This window comes from Boleophthalmus pectinirostris, unplaced genomic scaffold, assembly GCF_026225935.1.
Source record: "Boleophthalmus pectinirostris isolate CB_2022bp ecotype Guang Dong unplaced genomic scaffold, ASM2622593v1 HiC_scaffold_6, whole genome shotgun sequence".
NCBI classification, from domain to species: domain Eukaryota; kingdom Metazoa; phylum Chordata; class Actinopteri; order Gobiiformes; family Gobiidae; genus Boleophthalmus; species Boleophthalmus pectinirostris.
This window is the reverse complement of record NW_026571447.1, coordinates 6,091,028-6,113,362: the sequence shown is the minus strand read 5'-3', so window position 1 is coordinate 6,113,362 and position 22,335 is coordinate 6,091,028. Positions and strand designations below refer to the sequence as shown.

Below are 22,335 nucleotides of genomic sequence, written 5' to 3'. Positions count from 1 at the left end.
GAAAAGTTACCAAAAAAGTTGCATAGTGCATCTTTAACTCATCAACAATAGGGCATGTGTCAGATTTTTTTATTTTATTATTCTTTTTGCGAATACTGTTTTCTCTCTGCCTAACATTCCACCATACAGACACATGTAGAACACCCCTAGAGTGATATCACTGCGACGTATCTATATATAGGTCATTATGTACAAAAAACCCGTACAATGGTAGTTGCATTTTTGAATAGTTTTCCTTTTTGATGACGTAAATAGAGGGATTCTGTTTTAAAACTCAGCGCTACTTCCTGTATTTTTATGTCTTTCTTCTCTCCTCAACTTTTTTTTTTTTTTTTTTTTTTTCCCACAAACTGACACTTAACTGACAAAACTATGATACTGAGCACATCCACCAAACCAAGTCATACTTAGAAAAACATGAAAACCTGTCGTATGCACTTGCTTGTTGGATGCAATCTTGTCCAGCAGAGGGCAGTATATGAACACCTACACTGTTTATTTATTTATGTATGTATTTATTATTTATTTATTGCTCATGCTATTATTTTTTTGGCATCAATTTAAAGAGAAGAAAAAATAAATAAATCAGACAATTAACATAAATACATATTCCAACCATTATTTGCCTTGTCTTTGCTGCATGAACAAAAGGAACAGGAAGAAGATAAATCTTATAAACCCTGCTCATTTCACAGATCAAATAAAATAAAATAAAATAAATCTTTCTTTAATAATCAGTCCCCACCCCAAAAACCTGTGCAGTAGTTGAGTTTACCCTGCAATCAACTACAGTTGTGATGCAAAATGTAATGTTTTCTAATGAATCAGTAGAATAGTTGAGTAAAGTAGACACAGAACCTTATTATTGTTTACATTCACATTACATATGATTTTTGTGGTCTAAAATAATAGTCCCCAACCTTTCTCACACCACGGACCGTGTGTGTGTGTGTGTGTGTGTAGTGTGTGTGTGTGTGTGTGTGTGTGTTGGGGCAGTGGCATTTAGGAGGAGGCGGTCTGCACGGCATGGTTTAGACCTGGTTAAATCCTGTTTTAGTCCAGTTTTAGTCCTGGTTTTAGACCTGGTTAAGTCCTGGTTTTTGACCTGGTTTAGTCCTGGTTTTAGACCTGGCTTAGACCTGGTTTAGTCCTGGTTACTCAAATACACTGAGTAATAATGTGTTTAAAGGGATTGTTCGGGCTTTTTGACATAAATCTGTATGTCATCCCCTGTGAGCAGTGTCGTGCATCCACACTGACTTACCCCCGACAGCGTCCGGTGAGCCGAGATACTGGCCGTTTTCGGTGCTGACGAAAGTAGTCCGGCAAGTTGGCTGGGGACAGTAAAATAAAGTGTGTTTCTTCTCAAAACAATATGTGTTCAAAAGAGTGATACATTTGCATCACAAAATCATCAACCTCAAAAAAGTCAGACCTCATAATCGTTTGGCACTATTTTCTCTCCATTCGTATCATTGCGCGCTGCCACCAGGTGACAGCCGCGTCTGGTTCACTTTGTTTACTGCTCAGAATGTTAGCGACAACATGTCTGATTACGACACGATCTTTATGAACCCGAATATACTGATGCTGAATTTCGCCAGATGGAGTTAGAACGGGCAGAGAGAGAGAGAAAAGAGACAGAGAAGTGGTACAAGTTGAAGCTGGAGCCGTGAGAGACCGAGTGAGCGACAATCACCATCACGTCATTTATAAACTCGTATACAGTGAACATAGAGCCTATACTGTGGCTGAAGCATGGACGACTAATAGAAACATGGAATCATCCACACGTCCACGTAGCTGCTGACAACAGTGTAAGAGACAGTTACAATAGTAATAACAGTCGATTTATAAAGTTACGTTTTGTAGAAGCTTCACTGGTGATATGACAATGAGTGATTTGCTGCTGATTCTTGAGCCTGTCTGCTTGTAAATATATTGGCACCGTTTTGTTCTTACCTGGGGTGCATATTTCTTCCTCTGTCCTGGGCATGAAGGAACATCACCTCGTTGACTGCACATACAAAGCTTTTTTATCTTTGGTTTCCACATTGAAGCCAAAGGCAAGAAGCCAAAGTTTCCTCAGCGCAAAGTCCGTGACAGAAAAACAGTGAAATGTGCGTGGAGATTCAGCCAGATTTTTGTTGTTACAGCCTGGATAATCAAGAGTCTGCACCATTTTTTCGATATATTCTTATGTGTCTTATACAAACGTATATACTTATTGCTCTATCTCACACGTTAGCTCTCTCACGTCGCGGCGGTCTGTGCATGTAAACACTGCCGAACACCTGAAGAAAGTAATGGATCCGTGTGTGGCTGTCACCTGGCGGCAGCGCGCAGTGATACAAACGGAGAGAAAATAGTGCCAAACGATTATGAGGTCTGACTTTTTTGAGGGCGTTGGTTTTGTGATGCAAATGTTTCACTCTTTTGAACACATATTGTTTTGAGAAGAAAAACACTTTATTTTACTGTCCCCAGCCAACTTGCCGGACTACTTTCATGAGCACCGAACCAGTATCTCGGTTCACCGGACGCTGTCGGGGGTAAGTCAGTGTGGATGCACGACACTGCTCACGGAGGTGTCATACAGATTCATGTCAAAAAACCCGAACTATCCCTTTAATGCATAAGGCGCGCCGGATTATAAGGTGCGCTATCGACTTTTGAGAAAATTTAAAGATTGCCCCTTATAGTCCGAAAAATACAGTACTTATTTTTCTATTTAATTTTGACTTGTAAATTTACATTTATATCTGTCTCTTGCCATCTTTTTTGCTACTGATTTAGAATCTATTATTACCATTTATATTTTTGCTTTTGTTTATTATATTTAGTGCTGTCATGTGATTAAAAAAATTGAGAGATTAATTAATTATGATCTGTAATTAATTAATCTAATTAATCTCAATTTTAATCTCACCTAAAAATTGCTGAGAAAAGCCTTCAATTTGAGGTATTTTTCATTTAAATTCATTATTACATTATTGTGGCAGATCAAAAGACTCATATAGATTTAAAAAAAGTGACTTTATAAAGTCATTTATTGTTTAACAAATCTCTCCAAATTGGTTGTTGAGCCCAAGTCTCCATGAATAAGAAACTGTTTGCTGTTAAAGTAGCAAAGACGAAGGAAATCTGAACATAATAACTTTTGTCGACTTAAAGACAATAAAAAGTCCAGTCTTTCCTTAACCATATTAAAAATATTATTGACAGAGAAATGCTTTATATATGAGATCACTGGTTTTAGTCCTTGTTTTAGTCCTGGTTTAGACCTGCTTTAGTCCTACTTTAGTCCTAGTTTAGTCCTGGAATGGTTAATCCTGGTTTTAGTCCTGGTTTAGACCTGGTTTAGTAGTTCTGGTTTTTAGTTCTGGTTTTAGTTCTGGTTTAGACCTGGTTTAGTTTTTAGTTCTGGTTTAGTTCTGGTTTTAGTTCTGGTTTTAGTTCTGGTTTAGTAGTCCTGGTTTTAGTCCTGGTTTAGTCCTGGTTTTAGTCTTGGTGTTAGTTCTGGTTTAGAGGCGCACAGGAGGAAGCGCGGTTTACGCGCGGTACGCGAGAAACACGATCCACACGCGGCTCACCGGGAGCACGTCGGTGTCCACGCAGTGTCTACGGAAGGAAACGTGGTCCGCGCGTTCTCAGGTTAATGACGATGATGAAGGTGTGTGTTTGTGTTTGTGTGTGTGTGTGTTTGTGTGTGTTTGTGTGTGTGTTTGTGTGTGTTTGTGTGTGTGTTTGTGTGTGTTGTGTGTGTGTGTGTGTGTGTGTGTGTGTGTGTCCCCTCATGTGGCAGGTCACTATAGGACAGTAGTGCAGACATCATGAGTCTATGCAGGTTGTTTTCACCAGTGACATTTAAGTTGTAGGCGATTTTATATTTGTTATTTTCTTTTATATTTCACGTCGGGAGAATAATTTCCAAGACACAAATGCGTTTTTACCTGTGCACTGCTGACTCTGTTACTGTCTTCGACAACGTTAACGCGTCTCGCTACTGCGCGCGTTCTGTGTGGGTTTCCGGCAATGAGTGGAATTACCGAAATAAAAAAAATGTATAAATGTGTTTTTTTTTGTGTGTGTTGTTGTCCCAACAACACATTAAAACAGGTTTTATAATAAAGCAACTCACATACAGAAACACTAAAGTTAGAGATTAAAATGAGATTAACGCGATTAAAAAACATAACGCGCTAAATATGACTGTAATTAATTAATCGCAATTAACGCGATAATTTGACACCCCTAATTATATTATATTGTGATGTGAGAGGCTTTGTGGATCAATAAAGTTTGTCTAAGTCTAACTCTACCACATAATTCAAATGAATTACCAATAGATAAATATATTCTTTTTTTTCTTTACATGAGGCAAAAAGCTCAGCGAAACTAACTTCCCCCATGCTAACAAGAGCCCCTATCTCTGTGTATTTAAACTGCAGTCCCCACATGGTTGACTCGGGCACGGTCTATTCCCTGGAGTATTCATTTCAAAGGCCCATGCTGATTTGTTATGGTGTGGTCTATAATTGGGTGCCATTACACACTTGTACATAATGCATGAGGAAAGAGTCTGCAGGGAGCGGGCTAATATATGAAAAAAAAAAAACACTCATTAGATTATCAAATGTTTGTAAAAGTATAAACGTCGCCATGGTAATATTCTGTCCCCAGTGTAGAAAGATAAGACCAGTGTTAATGTGGAGCTAAACACAACAGCAAAAGAAAAAATCAAATCTCTCAACTGGACCAAAGTTTTAGACTGAAGTTCTGGTCAGACGCTGGTGGACACTGCCCTATATCTGCCTGAAGGGATGAGCTAACTACACTGAAACTACTCTGAAACTACTCTGAAACTAACACACCTACTTGTTTACAGTTTCTGTCTGTAGCTCGGTCTATTAAACTGCACTAAGTAGGAACTGTGTCTGAATCATATTAGTGTGCAGAGAGCAGGGGGCGCCCTCATTTTTTAAAATACATGCTTCCCGAATTTCAGACTTCCGGTCATCACGCAATGCATACTGGGAAGAATCCCAGTGAGCATCAAACCGCCATGTTTGTTTTTCCAGTGGGATGCATCTATTGTCAAAGCCGATCTTTTCAAGTCTTTTGAACCTTATCGCTTTTGTTTCTGGTTCTGATATTGTCATATTTTAGTAACGGGATTCAGACATTGTAATTGTGTGACTGTTGGATGTCCTAACGGTGGAAAACGGGCTTCAGAAGTTTGCAAACTCCATAACTGCAAAAGAGAATCAGATCTGTGTGACTGCAAACCTCTGTTCAAACAACAGAATTGAAAAATAGTGAAAGGCGAAGGCGATGGGTAGGACTGATCCACAGGAAGTACGAAAAAGGAAACCTTTGACTGCCTAAGAAATCATCCAGAGTTTTTGGTGAACATTTTGTAAATGGAGCACCATCAAAATAAAATCTCATTTGTTAAGCGAGAGGTGCAGAAGACAAGCAGTCTGAGCTCGCACTTTTTTGTTCGACTTTACAGCAACATTAAGTCTTGGTCGCTTTGCAGTGGAAGGTGTTTCTTGGCGTACTGCTGGTGCCTTTTGCTTTGGCGTTGACTTTTTAAATTCGTAACCAAGGCTGAGCAAGGCATTGGGATTTTGCTTTGTTGGCTCTCCACATGTAAAATATTCGCTGCAAACTCGGGATGATTTCTTGGGCAGTCAAAGTTTTTTTTTTTGCTTCCTTCCTGTGTATCAATACTGCCCATCGCCTTTAACTATTTTTCAATTCCACTGGGAAGGGAAACAGTTTGAAAAGAGGTTTGCAGTCACACAGATCTGATTCCCTTTTGCATTTGTTCGCAAACTTCCGAAGCCCATTTCTAGTTTTCTGCTGTTAGGATCCAACAACCACACAATTACAATGTCCGAATCCCAAAACTAAAATATGACAATATCAGAACCAGAAACAAAAGTGATATGGTTCAAAAGACTTGAAAAGATCAGCTTTGACAATAGACGCACTGGAGAATCAAACATGGTGATTTTATACTCACTTTTTTGGAGGATCCTTACTTGTATGCGTTGCGCGGTGACCGGAAGTCCAAAATTCCAGATGCATGCCAACTTCCTGTGCCAGTGGAAGTCGGGCTTAAAAAGGCCAAGTGGCAATGCCTCAGTCCCTACTTCTGCTAGCGGGTGTCAGGTAAGATTTCAACAGATTCCTTCATTTTAATTATTTTAGCTCTTTTAAACCAGTTTTAATGGGTTTTAACTATACTATTAGAGCTAAAGTATTGATTGATTAATTTGATTGATTAATTTATTTTGGTCACAGGTATATTCTGACATTATTCCACAGTCATATTTAACATATACTGGACTATAAATCGTTACTTTTTTCTCACACTTTGAATCCTGCAGGTCATAAAACGATGCAGCAAATATATGGACGGATTCTTTGTTTGGCACATTGTTCATTCATATATACAGTCTATGGTTTGGCAATGCAGCGAATACACACAGCCTGACTGCAGAAAACACCGCTGTCTGTGCGGGTTACACATGGATCTAGGGTTAACATACAACGTTGCAAATAGTTTATCGCCATGTGATAAAATAAGTTATGATGCTAAATAAACATTATTGAGGGGGATACGTCTCACCCGTATGCATAAATGACAAGAAGAAACGTCTCAAACTTTAGTAGCCAGACATCCATTCGTACCTGATTGATTGAACTAGCCCCGCCCCGATTCAGAGAGTCTGAAATTTGCTGAAATCCTCCAAGACACTGACATGATAGAGACAGGACAGAGGCTCTTTCTGCAGGACACATGCACACTAGCGTGGGGAGAGACGGGGGTGATGCGTCGAGGAAGATGCTCGTTCAATTGTGTTTTGAACAGTTATTTTGTGCTTCATACACACCCCCTCCTCATGGAACACACACAAAGAAATGCAAATGATGCAGCTTTTAAGTTTGTGGCCGTGGAAGAAGGAAACAGAGTTGCTGCACGTGAGCTCGACATCAGTGAGTCAATGTTGAAACGTTGGCGGCAGCAGCATGATGAACTGACTCAATGCAAAAAGATGACAAAAACTTTGAGAGGTGATCAAAGCAGATGGCCTGAACTTGAAAACGTTCTTGAAGATGTGGACACCTGTGGCTTATATTCAGGTGCCGCCTATATATGTACAATTTTTGGATTGGATTTGATAATTTCTCAATGCAATTGACAACAAGAAGCTCAGGATTGGACAAAACTGGCTGTCCCCACGGGACTTATCCGGCAAAAAATCAGAGTACTGAGGCAGCTGTTCAAAGCCCTACTTGGCTCCCCAGTTTGATTGATACTGTGGGCAAGGCGGACAATACTCAAACTATGACTATGAGTCATATCATGGAGGGATCGGCAGCTTCATACCACATTTTGGAGAAAGATGAGTGGATATTGACCGTAGGTTGGATGGAACTGTGGCTCTAAATTGCAACATTGATAATATCTCAGAGAAAATTTACGCTTTGCATAGAGAGATGGGAAGACCTTGAGACCAATGGACAAAGAGCAGTGTTATGGAAATTGGATGCAGCTGCTCGCTCTAAAAATGAAACAACCCAATCTTATCTTTTGGCCTCCCCAAGCCAACAACAGTTACAACCAAGGCCGGGCTGGAGTGAAATCGCCCTGAGATTACAGCAGAGAGACCCCTTCCCGAACTCACCCGGCCTGGTGGGCGGGTATGTTGCATCCAGCAACATACCTGTGATTGTGAATCCAGATGGCTGCCTGCCTACATTGGGTTAACTACATACTAGAGATGCGCGGATGGGCTATTTTTTCATCCGCAACCGCGACACAAAACTCATCATCCGCCCGCTATCCATTTTGCACCGAAGGTTTTCAAAACCGCACCCGCCCGCCATCCGCCGATTGATTTTAGATTTTAGAACAATCATACAGCAAACAAACTAAGGAGCCTCGATAAAAATGCAAACTATAGCTCATTCATTCCAAAATTCGCTCAGCGTGTATGTTCGCATTCTTAATTGTCAGAGTCGGCGTCAGAGCACATCTACTGGAGGGGCATGGGTCACCAGCAGGGGGGGCACTGCCATTTGAGAAATATTTTAACACGGTGGAGTCATACACAGCAGACATGCTATCAAACACGTTTTTCTTTAACAGTATTAGGCTAATTATGTGTTGTTATTATAATCATTATTATATTAAGATTATTATTATAATTAGCTCCAATAGTTGTTGAGGCTGTGTGGTAGACGATACGCACACAAGACAATAATAAAAGGTTGAGGTTTATTAAAAAACAGTAAGTCCTGCCACTGGTTGTAAACATTAAACAACAGCCTCTCGTCAAAAACACCTCTGAACTAGAAATAACCACGCATCGGACAGCACCAGGGCTGTAGTGAACGTGGTACATGAGTCGCCGTCCAGTCCTGTCCTATAGACACCTGAGGGACCGGGACTAAACCAGGACTAAACCAGGACTAAACCAGGACTAAACCAGGACTAAACCAGGACCAGTGGCGGCTGATGGTATAATTTTTGGGAGGGGCACCAAGGGCAAAATTATAAATATATATTAAATCTGAAAGTTACGGTCAGTCCATATCAGCACCAGGACACCAGGTAGAATTATGCCTCTGCGCGCTACGCTCAGGTCAAACTTTTACACCCAGAAACGAGCGGGCAAAGGAGGATACAGCAGCGAGCGACTGCCCTGGCCCCGGCGGCGGCAGCGAGAGTCCCAGCGGCGACAGTCCCGGGTCCCAGCGGCGGGTCTGTCAGTGTGTCTTTGACTCTGTTCTCGCCATTTCCTGTGTGGAGCTTTAGGCTAAAGTAGCAGCTGCCGCTAATTGTGGAGCTGCTACAAGTTGACGCAGCAGGTTGACGTGACGTGACGTGACGTGAGTGACAGGACAGTTGTCCAATCACACTACACTAAATAAACAGAGACTGTGATGTCATTGATGTCACAGTAAAGTTTGTGTCCTCAGCCCGAAGTGAAATGCGCCAATCAAAATCATTTTAAAATAGTAATAATAATGGCCTGTTGGGGGGTGGGGCACCAGTGGCCCTCAAATGCCCCACCTTGCCGCCGACACAGTTTTAAAGTTTTAAATACCCCGAGTGGCAGTCTACGCTGTAATGTCTGCGTGTTTTAAAATATATCTGATATCGAAACAAAACAAAAAAAGCATAACTAAATAAATATGGCCCTATAGCCACTTACGTGTTGGCAAACAGCTGAAATAAATTAGAAATAATAAAATAAACTGCATATAATATGTGCCTCGTAAACCTTAGGCATCAATAACCCGACACAACCTGAACCTTCAGAACATAAAAACGAGGTCAAATGGGCTAATTAAGGATATGACGTACACTTCATACTACAAGCATAAACAATGAGACTCGTCTTTTCAGATGTAGGTAACAATACTAACATTAACTTTTTTTATTTTTTAGTAGTTAAACCGCCACCCGCCCGAATTTAATTAAATTAATTATTTTTCGTCACGTCATCCGCCCAACCCGCGGATTAACCGCGGATACCGCGGTTGTAACCGCAATCCGCGCATCTCTACTACATACACCTCCCTACCCTGTTGCAAGTGTTTGTACTGTCTTTTGACTGTGTGTTAATGTGCGGAGATGTCATTTTTTATGCACTCCCCCATACACCATTCCCTCAAGGAGTTGGGTTCCAGAGCCCAAACTGTGCATGGAGGTGAGGCCCACCATATCTAGTCGGTAATGCTCAACCTCCCGCACAAGCGCAGGCTCCTTCCCCCGGTTATGACAGTCTGAGTTATGTAACTGGCCTCTGTATTGAACTCATCACGTGGGGCTTCTGAACCACTCTTAGTCTGACCTGTCTCCCCAGACCTGTTTGCCTTGGGTGATCCTACCAGGGGAATGAAGCCCCCGACAACATAGCTCCCAGGATCATTCAGGCACTCAAACCCTCCACCACATTAATGTGACAGTTCAAACTATCCACCGATATCGGATTATGGTCTTGGGCTGTTCTGCTCTTTTTTTCTTTCTCCTCCCCTATCTTCATGCTATACTGCAGTGTTTATTCTTATCTGCTGCCTGTCTCCTGGTCCGGTCCATGTAGTCTTCCCCATGTATTGTATTGTATGTTTGTAATGTACGGATGGGGGACAGGTCCAATTTTGATTCCTTTGTATGTACATGTACATGTGAAGAAATTGACAAATAAAGGCCATAATTCAAAGTAGAGCTGTCAAAAGTCATACTGTGGAACATTCCAGGCAGAGCAATGACATATCCATAAAACAAGCAGGTGATAGACCCTCCTCCAGAAAATGTACACAATGTACCTTAAAGTATCTGCAGATGCTTCTCAGTGTGTATCTGTGCATGTAAAAACAAAAGTATTCTGATTTTATTTTTTTTCTTTTATACTTGGCCTCGTGTTATAGCCTGCTTTTCTCCATGGAGATACTCAAATTTTATTACGTAATGAGACACAGAAATAACACATTCTAGACAGTACTGCACTTTTAACAGATTTTTGAGCTCCCAGTCCCTTTTTGTAAACCCAAATTGTGGACTGAAATGACTAAATGAACTGTTCATCTCACGTGGACCTACTTTGCTGGCCACAATCAGACAGTAGAGAGAAAACCACACCTAGAAGATAACACCAGTCTCCAGTGTTTGTGATAGCTTCATTTACCAGAAGTGAAAAAAAAAAAAAAGTTTCTGGCATGTGGACACTAGGCATTGCACAATTCTTAAATTTGTTTTTGCGCCTCTGGTTCAACTTTTCTTAACCCACTAGTGGCTTTTTTGGATAGATTATGTTTTGCTATATTGTTTTGGGGAAATACATATACTTAAACTGTTCATGTTTGTTTCATGGCTTGCACAATAGCAACCAACATTGTAAAACGTCAATAGAAATTAAACTGCTTAAAAAGCAAAAAAAGCAAAAAGCCTACTCATTTTTGTGAACATGCCATGGTCCAGAAGATGCTATCACACAAGACAGTAGAGTGTTCGTCCTCTGATCTGAAGGTTGGCGGTTCACATCCCAGTCAGATCCACTGACCCGCAGCTTGGCAGATGAATGCTGTCGTAGTGTCCTTAGGCAAGACACCCCCCTAACCCTCAGTGCCTGTGTACACTGGTGTACAAGGATAATTTAAAACACTTACTTTACAGTATTTACTTTTTTGTTAGCCTGATTCATCAGCCGCTTTCACTTTGTAGAAACCGTCTGACCTCGCAGCATTAGAGTTCATTCGCTCGACGGTAGGCAGGTACTTTTTTTCATTGAACCAATCGCTTCTATTTGGTTGTGATGTATGTAATGCACCGCTAACAGGGCTAACTGGTATATTGAGCTTTTCCCAAATCCATAGGAAGAAGGACAATAACATCTTTCCCCTTGATAAAATTCACCAAACATTCTCTATGTTCTGGCTTTAAATCCTCGATCTTGGAAATCGTTGCCAACAGCGAATGTATGGCTCTTCGCTGATTGGCTGGTGCCCCAACTCGCACTTCCAGGATTCTTGCAAATCGTCTAGTGTATTCCGATTCCTGACCTAGTCGCTGGAAAGAAATTTAAATTGGGTCGAGGCACTGGTGGTGCCAGTCTGACTACTTATTTGGAGGCAGAGTGACAGAATCGAGACTGCCAACCTGCGCCATCTGCCCTTCTGGAAACCACCAACACTCACGCACACATTACATTCACATTAGGCAATGTGGGTGGAGTGTCTTGCAATAAAATGAGATTCATGAAGACAAGACATTACAATGGTCCCAATGGAAGAGTTTTGACCCGATTCACCCAAATCATGACACCAGTCCAAAAGTGTTTCAGTAACTCATTTACAAACTAAGCCTGGATTAAACCTTAGAAAATTAACTTCATTAAAGGTGCACTGTGTAACTTTTCAGTCAGGAGTCCGTCACCTCCTTGTTTTTATGGATATCCAATCCAAACAAACTTATTTGTATAGCACATTTTACCAACACAAAGGGCCCGATATTGCCCTCAATCTTAGCACTAGAGCAAGTGTGGGGTGTGGAGTTCTAAACAGTCGGTGTGCCGGGCCTGGATATCAGGTGGAGTGGAGCAGAGTGAGGGCATGGTGTGGGGCGTTCCGTGAATTGCCAGAATTGTAAAGATAAATATTAAATGAGACCACTGAAAAACAACCTGTAACATGCTCAAGGCTTCTTTTATTTGTAAATATATTAGGATGATAAATGCTTAACATTCATAACATATTCGTGTGCTGTGCGGGGAGTCATCTGGATGCCCTCCCGCAGCAGAGCACAGCCCCTCGCCTGCTCCCTGTATCAGCTCAGCTCTGCTCTATAGTTTGGTTTGATCTGGATCTGTACAAAAGCTGCTCATTCACATGAGGCCGTTTACAGCGACGTCCTAAAGTGTGTTTTCTTACTCTGTCCGCTGTTCTAATGCTGCAATGTCGATTTCCTCACATTCTTGTGCCGCATTCACTGACAGCTCGGGCCTGTGACAGCGGAGCAGACGCATGGATCATATCTGTGTGCAAAGCGGTAACATTAGAAACATTTATATGACAATAAACGTATTCCATAATCCACGAGACATCCACATGTGTGGGACCAAATGCAGTGGAACTGAGAGACGAAAATGTGAGCGATCAGCAGCAGCAGTAGTGGACACTTGCACCTCAGGTGAGTCCATGGGAGTGGACTGCGGGACAGACAGGAGCAGGTGTGAGAAAGCAGTGGGTCTGCTGTGGGATGGGAGCGCATGAGAGACACTGGTCTTAAACAAATGCAGCAAAAACTATAAAAGGTTTATGTGTGCGCCCGCATGCACGGGCTTACAGCGGTGCACGTGCATGAGACCCAGTCGGTTCTGTCATGGCCCATACAAAATTCTATATTCCTGGTGCCTCTGCTGGTGTGTACTTGCATCCTGGGGCTCCAGAGCTGTTTTATTGTACTCACATGTAACTTTTTCCCACACTCCACTTTGGTGCCTGATAATGAGACAAATATTGCAGACTTTACCCACACAATGGCAGTGCTTTGAAATGTCACAGCGGTCACAGATTGGTTCAGATGTCGTCACCATATACATGTACATGTACCGTCTCACTCCAGCCTCCAGCAGTGAAGTACAGCCCCACTTGGACACGCCCAGTCCTTAGCGCCAGCACTAAAGCTAAGACTGGGGGCAAGATCGGGCCCAAAGTGCTGCACAGAGTAGGCACAACATAAATTAACATATTAAATTAAATAAAGCATCAAATAAATAATAATCGAGTCAATAAAAAACATAAAAAAAATACTAAAATTAGCAAATAGAAAAATAGCAAAAAAAAGAAACAAAAAAAGAAACAAAAAAAAAAAAAACAGTGAGAGGACCACACAGTTCTCACTTTCTCACTCTGTTAAAAGCCGGTGAGTAAAAGTGTGTTTCTTAATGAGACTTAATAGAATCAACTGAAGGGGCTTGGATCTTGTAGAGTGGGTTAATATGAAGTCAGCATGCAGTTCTCTGATTGGTTAATCCAACTGTCAATCACTCCCTCTGAAATCAGGGAGGCACATAGCTCCAGATCCACTTGTTTTTGTAAATTTTTTTCACAGCTTGTAGTTCTGGCTTGGCAGGTAAACATGGGTTGGAAACTGAACCCATGGCCTTCTCACTGTGATATTTTAATTTCTGTTCCAGCAAATATATACTCCAAAGCAAACCAATGGAAATGAGGCAATAGAAAACAAGTCATGTTCAAAATCACACGGCCATGTTCAGAAATTGACCTAAATGTTTGACTGAAATAACATCAATCACAATGGATGAAAACATAAACGCATGTTGTACAGTTTGGCAATGGTTCAGTTTGTTGTGTTTTCTGAAAAAACAGGCTGTCACTTTAAGATTGTTATGTGTTCTCCGTTTATAACTCAATTATTGCTCAATAAAGTTTGTCTGAAAGGGCACTTGTGTAATAATGTTCAGTTTGAACTGGTTTTAGCTTAGGGTGGGTAACTGTGGAATTTTGGGATGTGTGCTAGTGGTTCCAGAGAGGGGGGGGCTTGAGCAGATAAAAGTGGAGAGCTCAGACAGAACCTCAGACTTCTGCAGGAGAAAACCACTCGGTAAGTCCTGACTCTATTGTACACCACAAGATGTGAGGAAAATCTTGTGCATGAGGTATTTTGACAATAATTATATTGTTTAGGAAAGTTCATTTAAAATGGATTTAAAATGGATATATTTTTAAACTTCCTCAAAAACAAAATTACAGTAAGACAAAAAATTTGGACTTATGGTTTTATATGCACATTTAACTTTTTGGTGCACTAAGTAACTGTTCGGTTGGGGGTCCATCACCTGCTTGTTTCTATGGAGATGTCATTGCACTGCCTGGAATGTTTCACAGTATGACATTAAACAGCTCTACTTTACATTTATTCAATTACAGGTGGTTTTAGAGCAAAAAGACATAGAAAAACAGGGCACTTTGACTGTGAGTGGGGTCGCCTCTCCACAGATCTGACCTGTAACTCTCCATGAAAATAAAAATGTTTAAGACCACACTGAGAAGTATTCCAGACATAGGAATAACATCCGTCAGACTCAGCCCCGGGGGCCAAATTTGGCCCGTGAGATCATAAATGATCAAATATGTATTAGAACTGCCCGCCGGCTACAGATTATAGAGGCATTATTTATTTAAAATGTTATTATTTTATATTTTGCTTGTGTGTTGTTCAATGTTTGTTAAGCAAAACTATCATTAAACATTTATTTGAATAAGAAAAGGTTTAACATTACATATCTCAAAAGAAGAGAAAACATGCAAATGTTGTTGAAATCTTACAATAAATATTTAGTTTGGCCCATGACTTAGTCCCAGTTTTTAATTTTGTCCCTCTGTGAATTTGACTTTGAAACCCCTGATCTACATGAATAAATTTGACCGACACTCCACCATAAAAAGTTACACAATATTACACAATATTAAAATCTGTGGAACATGCATTTATGTGGGTTTGCTGGTAAAGCCATAACAATAATTTCTATACACTAGTCAGATGTTTGGACTTACTTTTATGGGGAGACATTCCAAGACTTAAAAATTATAATTTTTTTAATTCATACCTTATTTTTTAAACTTTAAAGGCGAACTATGTAGCATCTTGGCTGGGGGTCTGTCACCTGCCCCTCTTCACGGATATGTCACTGCTCTTCCTGAATTGTTCCACAGCATGACACCAAGCAGCTCTCCCTTACATTTATTCAAGCACTCTGACAATCCACAGATCTGGGGCCTCATTTATAAAACTTGCTTACGCAAAAATCCATGCGTGCGTGCTTCCTACGCCAACCGTGGTATTTATAAAACTCGACTAAGGCGTGGCTCTTTGCTTAACTCTACGCCAACTCCTGTAAGCTCTACGCAAAGTCTGGAGACACGGGGAAAAAGCATCACTCGTGGAGAGGAGCAGAAGTGAACAGAGTTTGAGGAAGTGTTTGATCAGAAAATCGTATATAGAAGAATTACCTTCAGATTTGCGCATTTAAATGTTTGGTTTGCCAAAATACAGAGAAGGGCTGTTTATTCCACTCATTATTCTCCACAATATTATACATTTGACACTCGTAGCAAAAAACAAAATTACAGTAAGACCAAAAGTCTAAATTTTGACTACAGAGTTTTATCTATGCATATTTAATGTCATGTTAATGAAATTGTGGGTTTGATATGGTATGGCCCTAACAATTATTTGCTATAAACACCACCAGTCAAAAGTTTGGACATACTTCTACAATGTATATTTCTTCTTTATTTACATTGTAGATTCTCAGTGAAGGCATCAAAAACTGACACAAACTATGAACAGACACATATGGAATGTAGTAAACTAATAATAAACTAAAAATAACTCAAAACTTGGCAGTGAAAGTCCTGGATTAGACCTGGAGAAATAACCCCGCTCACAGTCAGTATGCATGTTTTTGTAGGTATTTTTGAACTATAAAAACATTCCAGGCAGATCTATGGACATATCCATACATACAAGCAGGTGACTGACCCCCAACCAAAAAGGTACATAATGCACCTTTAAGAATTTATTTATTTCTCATTTTTTGCAGAGAACCATGAATGCTCCGCTCTTCTGCCTGGTGCTGGCTTCACTGCTGCTAGCTCCGGCTCACGGCGTAGACCCTCCTGCCTTCAAGAATTTCAAGAAAATGCACACATACAACGACCGAAACAGGCCTTTTGACTGCACCCAGGTGATGAACAACGTCCAGATGCATTTGACCTACTGTAAACCCTGTAACAACGTCATCCTGGGATACACCACCGACATAACGCCTTTGAACGATGTCATTAACATCTGCAACGGACAGGGAACCCAACAGGGTCACAACAATTTCCGGAGCAACACAAACTTCCGTACGGTGAAGTGCCGTCTGCAAAACCGCAACGCCGTCCCCCCTCACTGTATTTATACCGGGACAATCCAGTCAAGTCGGATCACCGTGGGCTGCAGCCAATATCTGCCTGTGCATTTTGAAACCTGCTAAATGAGTGAAGCTGAATTCTGAAGTCAATTTTCCATTCATTTTTCCCATAGACTTTATGAAAAAATGAATATAAAAAGTGTGAAAGCTTGCTCAGGGCTGTGATAACGACTGTAATGACGTCAAGACCTATAATCTTACTTAAAATCTGTTTCTGAAACTTTATAAACCACAAAGTTAAAGCAGAGTGACTAGTGCTCAGGCTTCACAGCAAGAAGATTCTGGGTTCTCCACGTGTCTGGGTGGGGTTCCTTCAGGCACTCCGGTTTCTAAGATTCATCATTTCACTTCGTAGAAACCGTCTGACTTCGCAGCATTAGAATTCGTTCACTCGATGGTAGGCGGGTTCTTTTTTTTAATTAACCAATCACTGCTATTTGGTCGTGGCGTACGTAATGCGCCACTAACGGGGCTAACTGGTATATTAAGCTTTTCCCAAATGCCGTAGGAAGAAGGGCAATAACGTCTTTCCCCTTGATAAAATTTACCAAACATTCTTTTTGTTCTGGCTTAAAATCCTTGATTTCGGGAATCTTTGCCAACACAGAATGTATGGCTCTTCGCTGATTGGCTGGTGCCCGAACTCGCACTTCTGGGGTTTTTGTGAACTGTCTAGTGTATAGGCGAGTTTCAGCTGATGTCATTGTTATTAAAAGCCCGCGTTGCATGCCGGGATATATTTTGGTCGGAGGCAAGAAACACGATAGCGGTCAAACACAGTGCGTAACCTCACGTATTTATCCCCGATAATGGTAAATTCCTGCTGCATTATCAGATGCACAAATAGAAGCATGGAAGAAGGAAAATGTCTTTTTCGTATTCCGAGTGAAAAGAACCTCTAACGGCAAATTAAACGGCTTTCAAACATTCGCAGAGCAAACGTAGAAGATCCTAACAAACCGTGGACTCCAACAAGTTCAACAACACATCGAGACTCTTGGAGGTTTTCATCTTTTCTGCTGTGAATGGCCCAGGCGTTTCCACCAAGTCATTGTGGATATCGCCGAAGTGAATATTTGTCCAGGTAGTTGGCGATTCTGACCAGAAATTTGGTTTGGTCCACCTTTTGTCGGGGTTGAAAAGGGTGATTTGGCTCCATCGATGCTTATGACCAATTTCTGGTCAAATCGTCTTGGGTCCTCTGCCGTTAGAGTGGATAAATAACCAGGATCAGTACCCTTTACGTGCTTTCTCGCTCCGTCTGTCATGTTGAATTAGTGTTTATTGCCACCGACCAAAATAATTCCCAGCATGCAACACGCGCTTTTGTCAATGAAACTCACCTATACCTATTCCTAACCTAGTTGCTGGAGAGAAATGAAATTGAGCGGAGGCACTAGGTTGTGCCAGCCGGTTTCCCCCATCAACCAAAAAAAAAAACTATAGGTGAAATGCAGAGGACCCTACAGAGACAATAAAGTACTACAAAACAAAACATTTGGCTGGATTCAGAGTTTGAAATGTGGTTTATGGACTTAAAGGTGCATTGTGTAACTTTTCTGGTGGAAGGTCTGTCGCTTGCTTATTTCTATGGAGATGTCATTGCTCTGCCTGGAATGCTCCACAGTATGACATTAAGTACCTTGCATTTATTCAATTACTTGTGGTTTTATTGCTTAAAAGTACACAGAAAAACAGACATTTTGACTGTGTCCATGAAGATAGATTAATGCCATACTGTGAAACATTCCAAACAAAGCAATAACATCTCCACGGGGAAAAGCATCTGACGGACCCTCCACTAGAAAAGTGACGCCATGCAACCGCGTTATGGATATTAGTCAGCACATACAGTAGCTAGTTAGACTCTGCAATGCCTTTAAACTCTTAGTATTTGAATGTTCCTAAAAGTCTATGGGAAAATGAAGAGAAAATAAACTTCCAGAACCAGTGCGGACTTCGAAGTGGGTGGATCTGTTGGGCGATAACATAGAACACAAAAAAACAACATAGAAGCAATGACTTGTGATATGATTTCTCTAAAATAGTCACATAGTCACAGGGATAAGTTCACGATTCGGTTTTCATCATCATATCGCCCAGCCCTAGTTCATGGGGATGCATTGAGTTCATGTGAGTTAATTTTGTATTGGGGTGAGTTTGTAACTACGAGATCAATCTTTTTATTACTACTTTGTTTATTATCTGCTTGGTAAAGGTAACTGCTTATGCGTCTATACTAAAGGCTTAACTTTCGCGTGCTATTAATTGTTACGTGTTCATATAAAGATGAAAAATAAAATAAAAATGAAACGCTCATTACAGCCTCATAGTGTCTTGTATTCTTCTTTCTGTGTTCATTATCTGGCGTTCAACAAAACCTCAGAGTCATGTTTCTAAAAGTCATTCTGCGATATGGTGAATTTATTTGTAGAGCACAGCACAGAGTAATTCACAGTGAATTTTATTCAGCTTTTTTATTTACTACAATACTTTACCACATCTTTAAAGACAGGGTATAAATGTACTTTTTGTAGTTTTCATCAATACACACCCATGCTCGTGGTCGGCCACCTATTCCTACATCCCTTCATTATGACATATCTCTATGGGTCAGTCCACCTCAGTTCATCCAATGAGTTAAACCCTACTTTGTCAAATTTGGATGAAACTGGGTATATAGGTAAATCATAGCCAGAAAAGTCAAAATTTCAAATTTTAGTTTGATCTGACCAGTGGTTTCCGTGACATTCCTTTTTTTTTTTAGCTTTTTTGCGTGGTTGCCAAATTTGAAATTGAACTCAGCAACTACTGGTTCTGGTACAGCAACTATGAAAAACCAAGGTATCTCTGGAAAGGGGAAATCGTAAGGAATCCAAATCTGGCATTTATGTTTGCATTTGAGTACTTTTGAGATGAATTACCTATGTTTTGACCTTGAAATTGGCAATAAGGGACACGCCCAACCTCAATGATACCAATAGAAAAAATTTAGCCCTATATGTCAACTACAACATATAAAAAATCTGGAGGGGTTTTTACAACGTCTTTATTTCGACATGCCGGTTTTCCAACACTTTTTAGTATCACTTTTCCAACACGTCAGAGGTGGGACCAAGTTGTTGTTTTGCAAGTCTCAAATCTTTGACCTCAAGTCCCAAGTCCAAGTTGAGTCACTGGCCCTTAAGTCTAAGTCCAAGTCATCTGCTTTGAGCTTCAAGTCATTTCAAATCTTTAAACCAAAAAAACAAAAATAGCTTAGATTTTTTTAATTCATTTTTTATTTTTTGCAATTTATACAAACTACACTGTACTTTAAAAGGTCATGGTATGTTTATATACGAGTATTTATTTAAGAGTTGTAGAAATGGTCATTTTTCCTTTTTAAATGTTTTGTCAAGATCTTAGTGTGTATCATTATGATCAGAATAGAAAGTCTTCTCAAGTCACAGGGCTCAAGTCTAAGTTAAGCCCCAAGTCACTGTGCTTCAAGTCTACGTCGAGTCCTAAGTCTTGGTCTATTTTATCAAGTCAAGTCTCAAGTCCTAAAAATTGTGACTCAAGTCTGACTCGAGTCCAAATCACAACTTGCAAATCCCAACCTCTGCAACACTTTGTGAGAGTTGTGATAGTTTACCCAGGCACGTCTCTTGCTGTTCTTTGACCAGAAGAACAGCAGATAGGACATTTTCCCACTGTCTGATATCCTATGTGGCCGAAGTATTCTCTGATCAAGTGCCCAATCAGTGGCCCAAGCATCTTATGAGTTATGGGAGCGTAACATAACAAGCTATCACATTAATTGTATTCATGTCTCAAAAATTGAATGTTTGAAAATAGTGCAGCTACTCTGACAATAAAAAAAAAAAAAAAGTCCAAGTAGTGGAACGCTTGAAAAATAATGTTTATGCCGCTACTCAGTGTCTACATAGCATGTCGGAATAGCAGCATGTAACGCCCAGGCTCCCACACTGCAATTCTTCATAAATATGCAAAAACACACATCTATTCACACATCTCCAGTAGTTTACAAAGAGAATCTGCTCACTGTTGAACTGATACGGAGGACCTGGCATGTCCCTGATTGTTTAATCCACATGTGCGCTGATTAAGTTACGATAACGCTCTGAAGGTAGAGTAACTAAGAGAGTGGGGTAAAAAACTAGTGGTGGGCGACCAATCATGTAGCAGCGTTGGGGTTTGTGCGGAAGCCAAAGGAGAAGCACCCAAATAACCCAAAAGCCAGGTCAAGGGAAAGCTTCTCTTCGGCTTCTGTGTACAGGAAACTCTCTTCTCACTAAACTTACTATAACCTGCTCAATGCACCGCCTTTCCTCTCCTCTGTTGCTCTTTTTGTAAGTAATCTGCAGAAATGAGCCGTGACACATGGCATGCAGTGCGCGTTAGCCTTCACAGTCTATTTTTCTAATTGATGCAACTTAGTACAGGAATGTGGGTGGGTCTGGTCACTGGTGTTTGTGATTGACAGGGACATGCAGGGTACATCCACATCAGTAAAACAGTGAGCAGGTTCTCTTTGTAACCTATTCTAGTCCTATTCTAGTTCTAGGAAAGTACAGTTCAAAAATGTAATGTAAAAGTATAGAATGTAAAAGAATGGATTTGCTGGTTGGCGCTGGATTTCCAGACACAGCACTTTCCAAACTGCAGTTGAAAAGAACAGGGCAGTTAAGGCTGTTTTTTTCTGAAGACGATTCCATCAGAAGATTTTTTCCAGTGAATGGTGGTGTTGCTCAGCCTGTTTGATTTTTCACTGATCTGAGGAGAAACAGACAGAAAATATCACCTCTAAACCTTCTTCATATTGATACTCAGTGGTGGAAAAAGTTCTTACTTTTAGTACTTAAAGGTTGTATAGAGGATTTTCCAAGGAACGAGAAATCCAGCGACTGTTTGTCCTTTTTCAAATGTTGCGCATGAAACCCCCCCCCCCCCCTACAGCTCCCTACGTAGAAACGCCTCCTCCCGCCTCCTCCTTACGCCAGAAACAGGTTTGTTTACAGCCGGTGAGCTGCACATGACTTGTAAAACAACAACTAACTACAGTGTTGGTTAGGCAAGACGGAGAAGTGAGGAGCGGGGGAGGGGGTGCGGGGGACATTTCGTGCGCGCGGACGAGAAGTGAGGAGCAGGGAGAGGGAGAGGAGAGAGGAGAGAGGAGAGAGGAGAGGGAGCGGTGCACGGAGATTCCGTGCCCGGAGAAGTGAGGAGCAGGGGAAGAGCGGATCGGGCAGCGGGGACAGGAGCAGGAAAGGGGAGCAGAGAAGAGTTGCGTGGAGATTCAGTGCGAATGAACTAGCTACAACACGCAGCAGCAAGCGGACTCTTTCTTTGCATTGAAAATTACGTTTTCAGACATAGGATATCACTTTCGTGTCCTGAAAAACGTTTGTCTAGCTCTTGGAAATAAAGTACGTTTTCATAATAAGCAGAAGTTTCCTGTCCAGGAGTAATTTGGCGACCAGTGCGTCAGTCTTTAGACCCTTCGTCTGCTTCAGTTGCGCCATCGCTGGAATGAATCTTCAAGAATCACCTTAGTTTGGCTTCGCTGCTTTTCCCCTTGTCTTCTTCTTTCAGCAATCTCAAAAACAGGACTTTCTTTTGCGGCTAACTGCTCCTGGATTCTTGTCGCCATTGCAACAAACTTTGTGCGAACTGCGAGGAAGATATAGGTCAAAAAAAGCCACTAAGAACTGTTGCGTTGGTGGAGTAAACAGCGTCTGTGCGGCTTGCGTCTGTGGACTGCGTGACATGCGTACGTAAACCACGTACCGGCGGCGCAGGCAAGTCA

The 22,335-nt window shown here is 41.1% G+C and overlaps 1 protein-coding gene across 1 annotated transcript; it reads left to right on the top strand.

Annotated features, from left to right (window-relative positions):
* The first annotated feature begins 16,154 nt into the window (after nt 1-16,154).
* Nucleotides 16,155-16,586, top strand: LOC110159162 (ribonuclease pancreatic-like). The gene has a single exon (XM_055163411.1). It carries the CDS (start codon nt 16,155-16,157, stop codon nt 16,584-16,586), a length of 432 nt encoding a protein of 143 aa, XP_055019386.1.
* The last annotated feature ends 5,749 nt before the right edge of the window (nt 16,587-22,335 follow it).

Excerpts from the sequence above, each read along its gene's own strand:
- LOC110159162 (XM_055163411.1), top strand. The coding sequence starts at position 16,155 with ATGAATGCTCCGCTCTTCTGCCTGGTGCTGGCTTCACTGCTGCTAGCT.